The 16,155-nt window shown below is 51.8% G+C and overlaps 2 protein-coding genes across 2 annotated transcripts; one reads left to right on the top strand and one right to left on the bottom strand.

The window, feature by feature from the left end:
* Window positions 1-10,003: 10,003 nt before the first annotated feature.
* On the bottom strand, window positions 10,004-12,493 carry CLDN2 (claudin 2). Its single transcript, XM_065729532.1, has 2 exons — window positions 12,329-12,493; window positions 10,004-11,182 (listed from the first exon to the last, which is right to left on the bottom strand). The coding sequence occupies exon 2, from the start codon at window positions 11,027-11,029 to the stop codon at window positions 10,346-10,348; it is 684 nt and encodes a 227-aa protein (XP_065585604.1). The 5' UTR covers window positions 11,030-11,182; window positions 12,329-12,493; the 3' UTR covers window positions 10,004-10,345.
* Window positions 12,494-14,559: 2,066 nt separating this feature from the next.
* Window positions 14,560-15,847, top strand: LOC136044293 (protein ripply2-like). Its single transcript, XM_065729533.1, has 3 exons — window positions 14,560-14,866; window positions 15,484-15,554; window positions 15,626-15,847. The coding sequence occupies exons 1-3, from the start codon at window positions 14,702-14,704 to the stop codon at window positions 15,822-15,824; spliced, it is 435 nt and encodes a 144-aa protein (XP_065585605.1). The 5' UTR covers window positions 14,560-14,701; the 3' UTR covers window positions 15,825-15,847.
* Window positions 15,848-16,155: the final 308 nt, after the last annotated feature.

Below are 16,155 nucleotides of genomic sequence, written 5' to 3'. Positions count from 1 at the left end.
TTGATAATAGTTCTGCTCATCACTAGCTGACTCAGAAGAGTAACTCTCAAAGCTGCCTCCTGCTGTTCCTGTTCCCCATTCTTCAGCTCCCACCTGGGCCCCACGCATCTCTCCACTGCTGTGATATTGAACTGCTTTTTCCAAGCAAGCTCTCCAGAGCACCTCCAACAAGCTCCACCAACATCTTTGCAATCCATCTTTGTGCTAACACAACTATTACCCTCCTTTCTGCTTTTTTCTGTGCTCCTCCTTGGGTCCCCATTCCTTACTCTGTCACCACAGAATTGTAAAGATTGGAAAAGAGGTCACTTAGTCCAACCACCCCAACCACCTACCACTGCTGGTTGTAAGTTTAGAGAGGGAGTGTGAGCAATCACATGATACAAAACTGCTGTCATGATTTTTTTTCAGTGGCAATGCCTTGTGCTGGGCATCAAGCACCTGACCAGGAGGAAGACTGATCCTCACAGACAAGAGCTTGTTAGTTTGCTACAGCTGCAGCTACTGAGATAAAAGGTCAGCTGTGTGGTGAATGGGAGGTGCTCCTGCTTGCCCTCACCTTCTTCTTCCTTCTTTTTTCTCCCAGTGGGCCCAAGTCGACCATAAGAGCAGAAGTACTGGAGAGGGATGAGAACATAGTGGTGGTTTCACCCTTAGTACCTTACTGAGAAAAGGAAAAAGATCTCTGCACATAAAACAGGAGGATATGAATGTATGTGGCATCTTGCACACTTCTCTTCTGAAAGAGCAACTGGGCACCAGCCCTGCTAACAGTTTATCATGCAGGGAGGGATGCTACCTTGAGGCAGAGATGCTAGTAGGTCAGCAAGAGATTAGAAGGAGATTGTTGTGGTCTGGAGGGCAGGGAAGCACTGGAAGAGCAAAGGCCAAAATTAGAAACAGAAAGATGGGCTACAGACATGAGAGTTTGTGTAAACACATGCATAGACAAGAGACCCTTTTTGGCAGCTGTTATTGTTTTGAAAGCTGCTGCAAGTGGTGAAGCACCCATTCAGCTCTGCACTCTCAGATGGAAGACAAGACTTCACAGATGAAAGGTGGAGAAATCTCCATGCTTCAGTGATGGAGAGAAAAAGAAAAGAAGTGCAGGTCCTCAACATGCAGGAGCAGGATCATAGAATCATCAAATCATAGAAACTTTTGAGTTGGAAGGGAATCTTAAAGACCATCTAGTCCAACTCCCCTGCAATGAACAAGGGACACCTACAGCTCAATTAGATGCTCAGAGCTTCATTCAGCATAACCTTGAGTGTCTCTGAGGAAGATGTAATGGGACGGAAGAACAGGAGATGTGAAAACGAAGAATATTTCTGCAGAGTGCAATTTGCTGCAGTGCAAGGTAACAAATATGTGTCTGTGCATCCTTACTAGTCAGGAAGGATTTGGAGAGGGTGGATCAAAGTAGAATGAGGAGGAGGGATGACATCTCTATGAAGACTGTAGTGGGCTTCTTCCTTGATCTGTGTTAATTTTCACTGCTCCTTCAGGCCTGTGAAACTCATTGTATCTTGCTGGTTTATACCATTCCTGTGCATGCGTCCTCCTTGTATTTCATGTGGAGGAAACTGAAAATGAGAAATGTTGCCTGAAAACAGAGTTATTGAAAAGCCAACAGGAACTGGCATTGCTCAGAGCTCGGAAGGTGGAAGGCTTTTACTAGAGCAAAAATCTGTGTAGTTCACTGCCAAACTAAGCTGCAGGAGCTGAAAGCAAAGCTGGTGAAGTCCACAGAGGAAATGGCTGAACTGATGGAGATACTCAAAGGTACAAAGATGCACTTAGAGATGCTCTGGAAGGCAGAGATTTCTTACAGGAGCTCAGAGGAAGGAGATGTGAAGAGGTCAGAACTGTGAACTGGCTAATTGGCAGTTCCCATGTCCTTAAAATTGAGGGAGAGCACCAGAGTAACCATGGGCTGCCACTTCCATAGGATACTGCATCCCTCGTATCCATCTCTCTGCTGTGTAGACAGTGAGATTTTAACCGAGGGCCTCTGCTGTTGTAAAAGGGTGGAAGCAGCAAATGAATCCAAATTGCTTGATCAGGCTTCAAAGATGCCCTATAGAAAAGTGCTTGTCTACACTGGGTCAGTCCTACACTGTGGCACATTCTTTGCAAAGTGTTGGGTCTGCACTGGAGATTAGAATGGGATACAAGAAACCTCAGTGCACGTGGTACTCCTGGCAGTGAGGGCAGCAGCTGTGTATGGGATGGGGGGATCAAATCCAGACTTTCAGCTCTGACTCTTCTCTTTACCTTTCTCCCCTTACCCACAGCATTAGGGAGAAACTTTAGAAGCTGTGTATGAATGTGAGCTGGCTTTCTCTCATTCATCGTCTCCAACTTGGAGCTCCAGCATATTGACTTTGAGTCAGATCATGGGGATGAAATCTTGTACTGGGGAAAACACAAGTTGTCACAGCCATCTTTCTCCTGCCACTGTGCCTTTTGTACAGTATTATTAACAAATCTCCTCTTTCTTCACTTGTGCTCTGGGCCATCATTCTGGTGGGACAGTGAGGTTAGGTCCTCCTTACCTTCCCCTCATCTAACAGGGCTGGCATGCCTGGCAGGGAAAGCTTGAAGAAGGTTGTAAGAAGTATCCCAGGAGAGCACACTGTAACACTGCTTGAGGAGTGTGGTGTGAGATTCAGGATTTGGGACTTTTCAGCCTGGGAAGCAGCCTTGAGTCCAGAGCCCGAGGAGCCCACGCAGCAGCTAAACTGGGTCCCTGCCTGCGTTTTCCTCTTGAGTGCATCTGTTTGTTAAATAATGTAGCAATACAAGGTTCCTTGAACTAAATTTATCTTCCCATGTAGCTATGGGAACAGTTGGTGGCATGGTGACGTTGGGGCTTGCAGTCAGATCTGTTGCAAGGCTCTGGGCTAGTGTGGCTAAGCCCAGCATCTTTCCACAGATGCTATCCTGCGTGGGAGCTTCTCCTTTCTCCAGTCCTTTCTTAGGTTCTTTTATAGTCAGCAGCATAACTACACTTTTGACCCAGGGAATATAGAAAAACATGGGATTCTGAGAGCAGCCAGAGGCCACACGTGGCTGTAGGGCCGCTGTATCTCCCTGCCCTGTCTCCAACATGGCTCATGGGAAAAAACTAATGAGGACAAGTTGAATTCACTGTTCTTCTTGAAGCACATTCCCAGGGTGTGGAAGGACAAGGGTGTGGGTGGCCAGCACAGCACTGCTCTTTTGACTTGACTTCAACACTTCATTTATCCTGCAAAGTCACCAGACCACGTGATAGAAACCGCTGGCTTAGATGGTGTCACCGGTTGTGCTGTATATGTTGCCCGAAAGTCAGGGTTGAGCAACATGGCTATGTGGATAGAGTGTGTCTCATCGTGCATGGTAAGCACTTTGCTGCGTCCTTTTCCCCTGTGGCTGGACTTGCGTGCATTCCTGCACTGCTTACCTTCACTGTTACTAGTGCAGATAGAAAGGACATGTGTATGCAAGTGTGTTTTATTTCCTACAGTCTGTAGGCACTGTGCCTGCTTCTACAGTTTTTGATTTCTCATCTTTCTGGCTGAGTCCTGGTTTGTTTCTAGCTCATGTTTCCAGATCTCAGATCTGCTTCTGCGAGCTCTCTTGACGTTTTCAGCTTGTGCTGCCTACTATGTTTTCAGGTTAGTACTGTGGGTGGTAACACTGGACTTTGAAGGTAGCTCCCATATCTCCCTCCACTCATGGTTTGAAGGTAGCATTTATTATGTCCATTTATGTTTGTTTGTTTTTCTCTCTTTTTATTTTTTTCTTGTTCCTTTTAAAATCTTGTCAGCTGATCCTTAAACCATAAGACAGTACTCTCATGGCATTTCATTTTCAATAGAGCTGTTCAGGACATCAAATTTGCACCAGGATATCTCAATGAATCAAAGTTTCCTTTCACAGTGTTAGACACTTGCATAAATTTTGCAGTTGCATGAAATATGGTTTTGCACAGACAGAGCCTCAGGGAGCAGCTACGATATTGGCCGTGCTAGGAAATTCTATCCCATAAGCCCATCATCCTTTAAGCATCTGCCCTGGGTATGGCATCAGACAGAGCTTTATTTTCTTCTCCAAAGCTGCTGCTGAAGCAGGCAGCGTCCACACGTTCTTTATGCTTGGTCTCCACATGTGTTAGCTAGTAATCTTAGTGGCTGCTGCTCTTTGCACATTTTTTTATTCCATCCCATTATATCTAGCTCTGGGATCTGAACTTTCTCCCTAATACTACTCGACCTTATTTCTTTATAAGATTATTTTCAAGCATCCCTGATGTTTGTTACATCACGAGCAGCTGCACCTCGATCCCAGGAACCTGGCTGCATTGAGAGCCCACACAACTCAAAGCTGCTCCTGTTTCATTCCTACCCCTCAGGGAATGGGTGCCGTGCAGTCATGACGTACAGAAAGCAGACACTTGGGTGTTAGCAATAGGAATGAGCTTTTCTGAATGAGGAGGTGGTGAGTAAAGGGCAGCTTTGATGCAAGCATTGATCAGCGGGGATCTGTGAGCCTGCAGAAATGTTTAACAGCTTGCGAACTGTTAGCAGGTGTCATACTCTCGCCTCTCTGTGTCTCACATTGCCAGCAAGGCAAAATATGTACTCCCTACAGCAGTACGTGGGTCTGTGACATTTCTTGAGCTGATGTGTTTTTGTCTGTTTTTTGGGGTTTTTTTTGCTCAGTGTAAAGAAATAACACAGAAAATAACTTCATGATGGAGCGTTTCCTAAATGAATACAACTTGGCAAACAGTAGAGCTGTTTATTTTTCTTAGTAGATAAGCTGCTATCAAAGTACCTGGTTCTGAAACTTGGCACTTCCCTCAGGCATCTTTCAAAGCACAGTGAATAGTGCCTGTGCCAAAAGCCATAGTCATTTGGGGGAATTAAGTTGTGTAGTGAAGGTAAATACTTATTGCAGGCGAGGAGATCAGTAAAGCATCTTAAAAGATAACGCCCTTTGGCAGAGCTTCCAGCTCCCAGAGCTCTGCAGGTCCTCCCTGCCAGTACCATGCTGTGAAGCCGTAAGGCTGCAGACAGCCCTGAAAGACTTGGTGGGGATACCCAGCCTGGCTTGCCCTTGCTTCCAGCCCTGAGTGGGACCCATGCAGATGCAAGGAGCCAGGAAAGACAGTGCTCTGTTTCCCCTTGGCTGTGAGTGGTACGGCTGGCTTCATCCCACCAGTCAGCTGGGAGTCCCATACCATGTTCTGGTTTCCAACTGAAATGATTCTATGACACTAAGTTGGTGACCTGTGCAGTAATACTAACCTATTTTCACCTGCAGACTTATAAGCAAGAATATATGGGATGCCAGTCCCTGTAGCACACCTGGGAGAGGGGCTAGTTCAGTTTTTGGGAACATGCTGAAACTCACAGCAGGACCTTTGTATGCAAGCATGCCCTGGGATGTTACCTGTGTTGAGGAACCCCCAGGTCCCACAGTGCTCCTCACCTTGAAAACAAGGAGTTAATTTGCTTCTGCCTCCTGCTGTGTCTTATCTGCAGCTTCCTCTCCAGGGTGGGATACAGGCCTGATGCCTCTGCTAGCATGCAGATGGAGAGAGCAGCTTTCCAATCTGGCAACATCATTACAATGAGGTGAGTTCAAAACATCAGATGGCCAATGAGGAAGTCCTTGAAAGCAGGGAAAATAGGGCTGATTAGAGATTAATTGCTCTGTTTTTCCCCTGCTCTGTCAGATTTGATGCGTGGCCTACGCTGCAGCCAGTGGAAAATCCAAAGGTGAAGGGCACCACGGTCTTTCCGGTAAAACCATACTGGGATAGCTCAAAGGGTATGAGAGCATCAAGGTTGTGGAGCCTTAGCTCTGTAATGCCTTGGGTGTCTCTATGACTTTTTTCCTCCTAAAAGGAAATATCTAAAAAATTGGGTAATGAAAATAAATCTGTCAGAGCAATCTTGGGAGTGTCAGCCAGGTGCAGCTGGTGTTGTGGGACTTTGCTCTGATGACCTGAGGAACCTAGAGAGAAGTTTTCTTGAGAAGCAGGTTCCATGTCCTGCTTTTAGCCTTTTTTAGCAAGCTGGACAGCCCAGAAATTAAGGCTATTGTAAGTTCTGTCAAAGGCACTTTGACACCCTTCCTTTGAAATCCTGAACAGAGACAGGAGGCAGCTCCACGGCCAGTGAAGCCTCCCTGGGTTGTGTGCTTCCAAGGTCACACAGCACGGCTGAGAGCCAAGAAGGGTCACTTGTGTCTCAGGGTGAGCATCTTCTAAGCACAAACCCAGGTCACAGCTGCCAAAGCGTTGGTATCCCTGGACTGCAGCTCTCAAGTGTTTCATGTATCGTGAGCGTGGAGACAACAGGCTTGCTTATAACAACTCTGTAAACTGCTTTACATGATCACAATTCAGTTCATTCATGTAAAGGTGTTTGGGACTTTTAGGCCCTGATCTCCTCGTTGCAGCAAACTGCCAATTAACCAGAGCTCAGCAGCAGGGCTGCCCAGAGTGCAGTACAACTTCTGCTCAACTCTCTAGGCATTTCCCAGCTCTGCAGGAGAGATTTTGTCAGGACATGTGCTTTCACCAAAAGTTCTGTAAAGTTCCCTGGTATAGCTTCTGTTTAGACTTCTGTACAAACGTTTCTTGCTGATAACGCTTTATTTGCTGGCTCACTTGATGTAGGCTCTGGTGATAATGTTCTTGCTACTGCAGTTGTGAGTGTGCTGGGTTTGCTGAAGTTGTTAATTTGGTGTTTCTGTATAGATTAGACTTAAATTGTGGAAAAATGTAATTGTGATATTAATGTAATGCCTTGAAGATCAAATATCTGTGTCCTCTTAATGGATATAGCATGTAATTTTCCAAGGTAAACAAGTTTTATAGCTTACCTGATACTTTCCTGAACTGCTGTTCAACCCCAGCCAGGAAGGTGCTTTCTAGCAATCTCCCCAGGTGCACCCAAAGGTCTATTTCCCCTCAGTGTCATTGTGTCATAGAGTTTGTTCCGCAATATTTCTCCCACGTTTTTCTTTAACAATCAAAAGATCCTTTAAAGCTCCCTTAAACAGCCCACTTCCAGAAGAAGGATGGAAAGCCATGAGGTTGCAGGCAGACTTTTCTTCCAAATTAAGGTGTTTACAGAGGAAGAGCTGGTTTCTTGATAACCCTCACCAGCACTGTAAAGTGTTCAATTAAAACCAGAAGAGCTGGGCACCAGCAGGGTGATCCCCATGGCTTGGGGAGGGCATGAAGCCTTTGGAAGTGAGGAGTGGGTGCCATTGATGTCAGAGAAAGAGTTGTGTTCATGCTGTGCTGAGGCATGCCATGGGAGGAAGGAAGGCAGAGGAATGCAGAGGCTGCTTCCAAGGGCCTCAGCCCATCAGGAACTTGGCCTGAATTTTCTTCCCCTCCCTCCCCTCCTATATGAGTGCTTCCCCAGGTTGCACAGGGATGGCCTCTCTTATCACCCGGGCCTAATGCTGTTCAAAGAGTCTGCATGAATTATTTGCTGCTTCAGAACCTAGGTGGGAACAAGATGTGGGATGACAGAGGGCTAACTAACCTCCGCTTGCCTGGAGGCCAACGTTGAGCTGTGAGATCCAACTAGGACTGCCCCTTTTTCTGTGGGATGTCCAGAGAAGATGGAGAGATCTCTGTGCTCATTGGAGGCAGTGGTAGCAGCTGGACTTGGTGCTGAGATAATCACCTCCTGCTCCTTCTGGCTGCACTATTTCTGGTACAAACCAGGATGCCATTGGCCTTTTTGGCTGCTTAGGCACACTGCTACCTCACATTCAGCCAAGTGTCGACCAGCACACCCAGATCCTCAGATCCAGGGGTCAGGAGGGGTTGGTGTAACTGAAACATATTTTTCTAACTGTCCCTCCAGGTCTCAGTCCCCAGCCCAGGTGCAGCTGCAGGTTTGTGTACTGGGCATTTATAGCACCACTATCTCCTCTGACGATAAGGGCCTTCCTTCACTGTCTCCTTCTTCATTTGTTGCACCCTCTGGAGGAAGAGGTGAAATTCTGTCCTTACAACAGAGCATTAGTCACCAGCACCCAGCCCTGCAGTGAGGGGCTCCTGCCATCCTGCAAGGCAGGCCACTCTGCTGTCTGTGCATCATCCCACCCCTCCTGCTCATGTCCCCTCACATGATCTCACTCCTCCATGCCCACCCTGCTCCTGCTGTACAGGTGACGAGCTGTGGGGCTGACCCTGCACCCTGGCCTGCCTGGCTGTGCTTCCCAAAGGCATGGCCTCATCCTGACTGCCGTCCTCTCTGGCCCTGGGCTGGGCTGGGCTGCATCCAGCCTGGCCTCAAGGACCCGACTTATCTCATTAATGGGAAACATGACTATTGCGTGAGGCAGAGATAACTGCTGCTGCATTCATGCACCTGGCGCCCTTCATTTTATTTGTCTTCACTCCTCTAGAAGAGGAAAAATTTTTCCAGCCTGTCTTTCTCTGGAGCTAAGTTTCTTTGGGTGGAGAGAACCCACAAAATCTGGACAGGAGAAAATTCCCTGGCATAAGGGGCCAGTATTGCATGGGCCAGAGCAATATCCATGGGCTGTGGGGCAGTCAGGGCCTGGAGTGAGGCTGGGCCAGAGAAACCTCCCCCAGGGTCAGCAGACTTCCAAGCAGTGCCATGGTCCAATGCTCACATGTCCAAATTGAGGGCATTCCCAGTATAAGTTTCCTGTGTACTTGCCCTAGCTGCTCCCTAGGGAAGGTGTGCAGGAGCCAGAAATCCTCCCTTCTGCTGCTCCAACAATAGTGTTAAGCCCAGCAGTGATAGAACTCTGAATAGAGCATTTCCAACGCACCCATCTTTAATTAAGCCAGTGCCTGCCCACAGACACAGGTCACACTGTCAGCCCTGAGTGGGAGCCAGGAGCAAGGGCAGTGCATTCCTCCTCCTCTCCAGCAGGAAGTCTCTTGCCAAATATTTTCTTGCCTCCTCTCTGAATCAGCTGCCAAGGAGCAAAACATTCACGGTGAAAGCCTTGAATGAAAGGCAGTGCCTGAGCATAGCATCCCATGTGGCCATGGGCTGCAGCTTCTCCTTGCTCTGCATACTGGCCCCCATCACCTCGGCCCTCTCCTTTCCCAGAGCAGCAATGAGTAACTCAGCTTTGTTACCTGGCTGTGGAAAGTGGGTGTATGGCCTTTTGCCTTGAAATCCACCATGGTCCCTGATAATGAGCATCCTTCATGGTGAGGAAGGAAGAAAGTGTGACTCACGCTGTTATCAGGAGCGTTAGCCCTGCAGGTAAGTGCAGTTGCACTGACGCAAGGTTAATGGTGACGACTCAGTTGGGAACCTGCCTCGCTAGGGAACCTGGTGCCCTCTTCTCTGGGACCTAATCTAAATTGATTTACAAGGGGCTAGCGGGTGGACTAAACTTCCATTGACAAAGGAGTTATCTTGCATCCGGAAAAGGGATGTGGTACCAAGGGACAAAGGAGGTGGCCTGAGGGTTAAAAAGTGCTCAAACCTCTATGGGCACCTTGCACCCTCTCTCTGTTTTCCCTGCTTTGGCACAAGTGGCTTTGCTCAGCACCACCAGAAACCTCTTCACAGATCCTTGCCAGCTGTTGGGGCTGCAGCTGCACATCACATCCCACCTGTGCTACAGGTATGCAGGAAGCAGGTTTGGCCCTGCCCTCCCATCCCAAACCTGCCCCTGCAGGGATCCATGGGCTTAGGCCCAGCCTTCAAGACCCCTCTGTGTTTTAATTCATCTCCTGTATGGCCAAGAGCAAGAGATGGGGCTCCCTTTGAAGGACGGATGAAGCAGGCAGGTGAGCACGGCCCTGCCATAGTGTGCCCTGCCACTGGTGAGGTGCCAGAGGAAATCTCAATCACAGCCCATCTAGAAACACAGATTTATTGCGATAACAGCTTGCAATCAGTACTCCATCCCCCCGCTCTCCCTCAGTGATTCTGGGCCCCTGTGGGTGCCCTAATCCCCCCCCTCTCCCCAACGTCTCCAGAGCCCCCAAGGTCACAATTTCACTGTCCTTGCTGGGCTGTGGGCTGCATGCTGGAATTTGGCCATGACAAGGCTTCTGCGCAGGGGCTGTGGGTGCACTTCCAACTTGCTTGCAGGGGCAGCTCCAGCAGGCTGACAGCACCGAAGTGGTAACAGAAGCTGGATTCAGGGTCCTTTACCATCAGCTGGGATTTCTGAGCAGTCATATATCAAGACCCCCAAGCATGCGCACGTGAGCAAGAGATATGAGTGTGGGAGACACCGCTGTGTCCTCTCCTCTTATTGTGTGTCCTCCGTGCCAGCCCAGGTGTTTGGGAGCTGGGAAAGGTGCTGACCAGGCACCCTACAGCCTCTACACGTATCCTGTCAGGTTGTAGGAGCTGAACTCACTCTTGGGTTTCTGCATCTGTTTGACAGAGGGCTGGGGACTCCTGCTCATCAGCAGTCGGGGTGAGTAGGGGCCCGAAGGGTCACGGGGAGGGCAGGAGGCACAGAGGATGAAGCCACCAATGAGGGAGAGCAGAGAGGAGATGATGCCCAGATATAAAGCCTCCCCCATTTCGAATTTGGTGCTGTCAGGGAGGATGGGGTTGTAGAAATCTCGCAGCACCACGTGGATGTTCCACACCAGTGGGATGAAGCAGAGCAGCCCCCCGAGGATGAAGACTACACCACCTGCCACTGCTACTCGGTCCTTGGCTGGCGAGTCCTGATTGAAGACGGTGCACCTCATGCCCACCACGGCCACAACGCAAGCGAGGGAGGAGACGGCACAGGAGCTCACCATGAGGGCCTGGGCTGCCTGGATGTCGGGAGGCAGGTTGAGCAGGGAGCTGTAGATGTCACACTGAGTGATGCCTGTGCTGTATGTAGCACACTCCATCCACAGCCCCTTGGTGAAGCTCACGGCTGTCACAATGCTTGAACCAATGTAGGAGCTGATCTTCCAGTTGGGCAGCAGCGTGGTCGTCAGTGTGCCGACGTAGCCCAAGAAGGCCACGATGTAGCCCACCAGCTGGAGTCCCATAGACACCATGGTTGGGCCGGGTGTCACCTCTCCCGCACGCTTACCTTCCCATGGCCCAGCTGGCGGCTCCTCTCGCTGTGCTGAAGCTCCTTGCCGCTCCTGTGGGTGCTGGTTTTGTGAGGGCACGGGCACGTGGGGGGAGCCAGGGGGAGGAGAGGTTACCTGCAAGAGTGGAAAGCAATCCCTCCCCGATTAACGATTGACTCGAGCCTGCGGAGAAGCGCCAAGAACCCTTTCACCTCTGTTATCTTCCCAGGCAGGCTTCAATAGGTAGCACAGCACAGCCTGGGCAGGCCGCCAGAAGCCCTCCCTTGTGCTGCGGGCAGGATGGGGAGTCCTCAGCAGGTCTCTGCTGGGCCATCTCCTGCTGCATGGTGTCTCCTGGTGCAAGCCTCCCCAGCCACCTCTTCCTTCACCCCGCGTGCTGCTTAATGGAAATATTCATTTGCTGCTTTGCACTCCTCCAGCTGCCTTTGCAAACTCAGCTAATCTTTATCTTTCTCTGTCTCAAGGCAAAAAAAAAAAAAAAAAAAGAAGCCAAAACACAGTGACCGCATGTTGTTTATTTGGGACTGCTGGAAGTGCTTCGGAGTGGTGGCCCTGAGGTTTCCTCAGCAAAGGAATGGGGTTTCCTAAGGCATCTGCTGCTGCCCACCCACCCCGTGGAGACTCCAGCAGGGATGGGGCAAAGCGATGTGTTCTCTTGAGGCTGAATCGCAGCTATCAGCCTTCCCATGTCACGATGACAGGGAGGAATGGCAGGTGACAGTGACACCTACATCCCTGGGAGAGCCTGGAAGTCCACAAAGGTCAGCAATGCACTGGGCATTTGTGGTGGTGAGTCCATGCCAGCTCCTGGAGCACTGTCCTGCAGTGGGGTGCAGCGTGCAGGGATGCAGTGTGTGCTCCCCATGCGGGTGCTGGTGCTATGGAGTTTTTTTCTACCCCGGCTCAGGGTGGGCAATGAAGATTTGTCAGACACAGGGCAGTTTGTTTTCCTTTCACCTTATTTCAAAATTCCCCCTGCTGTGGTTATTGCGAAACAGCAAACCACATTGATACCGCCTGGCCAGCGGCCTCTTGCCCTGGGAAAGTTGCCGGCTGAGGGTGCAACCCCTCCCGGAGCCTCCATTCCCCTTCCCCGGCCCTGGAACATCAAACGTTTGTTATCAAAGCGTCCTGACTTTCGTCTCTTTTCCCATGCGCAAAGCAAGAGGCGACCACTCCATCTTAGGGGTGCTGCTAGAAAAGGAACACCCAGGTTTGGGGTGCTGGCAAACCGGGGTGTGCGAGGGACCGTGTACTTACAGAGATGGCTGGAGATGTGGTGTGGGATCGAGGGCAGCTGCAATCCTACAGGAAGAGGCTCGTTAGGGCCGGGATCAGGGACTGCGAATGGTTCACGTCAGCTTTGCAAAATCCATCCACAAATCTCAGCCTGGAGGCTTACTGCAGATCAGAATTAAACCCTTTCGGTGTCAGGAAGGATTGGGGAGCTGGGATGCCTTGTTTTGCTTGTTTTCTATTATCAGGGTAGGTGGTTGCCTAAGTGGCTTGGGATACCAGGCTAGGGCGGGGGCAGTGGAGGAAAGGCGGTGAGAAGAGATGGGGTGGAGTGAAGGGAGCAGAGCCAAGGATGGAAACCAGCTGCAGAGATGAAGCCAAATTCCTCCCTTGCCCTCCATCTGCACTGGCTCTGGGGGCCCTTTGCACTCAGTGGTGATGCCTGGCTGGCAGGGGAACAGCAGGGACTTTCCTCCTGCAGGGCTCAACAGCCCCTGGTATCTGTTTTGGCCAGTGCTAGAGAGACTGGATGGGCATAGAGCAGTGCAGTGGGCAAGCTGGCAAGAGGTCCCTCAGCAGACCAGTACCCCAAGAGATGGACAACCACGGCGTTTTCATCTTGTGTCCATGCCAGGCTGTGTGCTGGGATTGCAGGGCAGCAAAACTCCAGCAGGTTGAACTCCCAGCCTTGCTTGTCCTCTGTGGGGTTTGTTATTCTAAGACTCCTGGCCCAAATGAGGAGCAAATGGGGACAGTAATGAGGGCTGTGCTCGTGCCATGCCCCCTCCCGCTCCCCGGCTGCTGCAGATGGACAGGGGCAGGGAGGGCCCCTGGTGACAAATTGTGCTCAGAGTCAAGCTGATCCTGGCCAATGTTTGGACACTGCTGGCAGAGCTACAGCAGGGACCATTTGCTATTTTCTTTCCTTGTCTCAAACTGAAACTCTCCCAGGACTGGGAGGTGACCTGCCTGCAAGTGGCACCTCGTCTCTAGTGAGTGCCCAGCAGCATGAGGGGTGGGATGCATAGTGGTGCCAGGGGTGTGAGCCTTGCACCGTCCTATTAAGAATCTTTCTTGCATCTCCTGATGCTGTCTGTATCCCACAGAGCCTAGGAAGAGCCAGGCACGCAGGGATCGCTGGCAAGCACTGCAGAAGCAAATTACAGAATCACAGAATTATTTGGGTTGGAAAAGACCTTTGAAGATCATCTAATCCAACTGCCCTGCTATGGGCACGGACATCTTTTTAAGATATCATGTTGAACCGTTCTGCCAGGAGGGGACAGCCAGCTCTGGGTGGGCTGTGTCAGCTCAGCAGAGAGACTGCCACAGCTCTTTGCTGCCAGTTTCATGCTGCAGCTGTGCCCAGCCCTGCAAGGCTGAAGCTTGAGAAGAAGTTGCCTTGAGTCTGTGTCCTGCTCACCTTGGGGGTGGTCCTGCAGCCAGCCTTGGGGATACAACAGCCATTGCACCTCTCTGCTGTAGGAATAGAACCTGGGGGACCTGAGCAGGGACATGTGTGCCTGAGCAGGACCACTGCAATCCCCTGGCACCTATCTTCACCCCCATCCTCTCTGAGCATCCTTTCTCTCACCTCCTGGTTGGACTGTGCTCACTTCTGCTGCAGCCCATCACACTGTCACCATCATGCCATCCCCATCCCTTGCCCACTGGGATGCCCCAGCACTCCTGATCCTTTCCCCAAATCCCCTCTCCCATATGCAAATGGCTACTAAGAACACTTAATCATCCTTGTTAATTGTCTTTGCCCTATGCTGTTCTCCCCCACACCCCTCCCCAAGCCCTCCTGGGGACTTTCTCACAAATGGTGTCTAACTTTTCCCTTCTGTGTTTTGCTTTTCCACAACACCCTGTTTCCAGTCCCCCCCAGCCCTCTGTTTACACAACTGGGACAAATTTCACACCCTGTGGACTGCTGCCCCTTAGCCCCCAGCCCCACACTCTCCTGCCACAAAGAATTTGTGAGTCACCAGCCAGGGCAGGGCTATATATAAAGCTATCCTCACCAAGGGCCTGCAGCCTTGGAGGGGACATTGCTGTCACCATGGAAGCTGCTGCCTGTTGCCTGCCTCTTTTCTGGCTCCCATTGCCCACAGCTGGTGCATGCCCAGCCCCAGGGCTGCAGCAGGGAGGAAGGTACTTGGAGTGCAGCATGGCTGGGGAAGGGGGGTGAGCAGAGTGGGCAGCAATAGTGAGGTGTGGGAAGGCTCCAGGTGAGTTTGGGTGAAGGCTGTGATGATTCTCGTTTAGGTACGGACTCCTATGATCCCAGCATTGAGGGTGCAGAGCATGGGGGGAGCAAAGCTGGGAGCTCCTCAGGAAGAGTACTACAAGTGGGGTGGTGGATGTGCCTGGCACCAGGGCAGGGGCTGAGCCATGCTGCCAATGTTGGGGTGGGTGGTTGGGGAGAGGGTGAGCGAGGCAAGGAAAAAAGACACCAAGCTCATCCTGTTGTCCTCCCCCAGACCCAAGCCACTCTGGAGACCATGGCTGCCCCAGGAGGAGTACACGGCCAAGCAGCAGAAGGAGCAGATGGACACTGTGAGTTTTATTCTTTCTTTTGGGGCCCACTTTTATTCCACTGGCAGTGTTTGGGTTCCTGTTCGGCAGAAAACCAGCTTCTGGCCCCAGACTCCTTTACCCCTCTTGAGGGCTGAGCAGAGGGCACTGTCCCCAAGGGTGCCTGCACTCTGACATCCTGCCCGAAGCCCACGGGATGACGGCTGCAAGAAGGGGAGAGCAGGGCGTGCTTTGGGTACCCACATTCCCCAGCATCGCCTCTCCATGCTCCAAGCCTACAGCCTGCTGGGGCAGTGCCAGCTGCAGCAAACACAGCTGCTCTGTGGGGCCTGAAAGGGATGCCTGTTCCCAGCCTGGCGGGCATTCCTCAGGGGGTTAGCAGGACGCGTGGGCACAATGGGGGCGATTACACTGGCAAAAAGCTCTTGTGTGGTGTTTAGATGCCAGCTTCCTTTGTGGGAGCGCAGGGAACTAAATCCATTCAGCAGAGGAAAAGCAGGGTGCAGAGCCTGGCCCATAGGAACACTGTGTGGGGGCTGTGAGGTGGTGCGTAACCCCTGAGGACAGCAGGGAGAGGTCTGTGCCACTGCTGCCATTGCAGGAGCAGGGGCAGCGAGACATAGGCTCTGTCTCCACAGGCTCAGCCCCTCGGTGCAGCAGGAGACCACAGCCCTGAGAAAGCTCTAGCACTGTTCCATCACCCGGTCAGGTACGTCCCTCTGCCCGGTGCCACGCACAGGGCTGGGACAGGCAGGCCCTCACGGTGGCTCTCCCCAACAGGCTCCTGTGGCCCAAATCCAAGTGCTTTGACTATCTGTACAGCGTGGGGGAAAAGCTGCTGGAGAACTTCCCGGTGCAGGCCACGCTCTGCCTCTACGACGATTCGGACAGCGACGGGGATGAGGCCGAAGATGATGATGATGACGGCGATGAGGGGGACTCCCCCGCGGTTGGGACAGGCTCCCCGCGGCCGGCCTGATGGCAGCGCGCGTGGCACAGGGATGGAGGATGAGCGGGACCCCGACCAGCGCGGGGCCACAGAGTAGCGTGAGCCGGGCCCGGCAGGCCCCGAGCAGCTGTGACGCTGAGAGGGGCGGAGGGCCCAGCGGTGCTGGCAGGCGGTTTGCGGTGAAATAAAGCGTGTGACACTGACGGCTCCCGCGGTGCGCGGCGTTCCGCGGCGTTCCGCAGGCGGCGCGCCATTCCCCGTCACGGCCCCGCAGCGCCGCCCGCAGCACGAAGCGCTGCTCCGCAACGGGCGGGCGACTACTACGACCAGCAGCCTATGCGGCCGCGCCGCGCTCTCCCAT

This window comes from Cyrtonyx montezumae, unplaced genomic scaffold, assembly GCF_038088225.1.
Source record: "Cyrtonyx montezumae isolate F1298 unplaced genomic scaffold, pur_monq_1.0 scaffold_11, whole genome shotgun sequence".
Classification (NCBI taxonomy): domain Eukaryota; kingdom Metazoa; phylum Chordata; class Aves; order Galliformes; family Odontophoridae; genus Cyrtonyx; species Cyrtonyx montezumae.
This window is presented reverse-complemented; position numbering and strand designations above follow the sequence as displayed.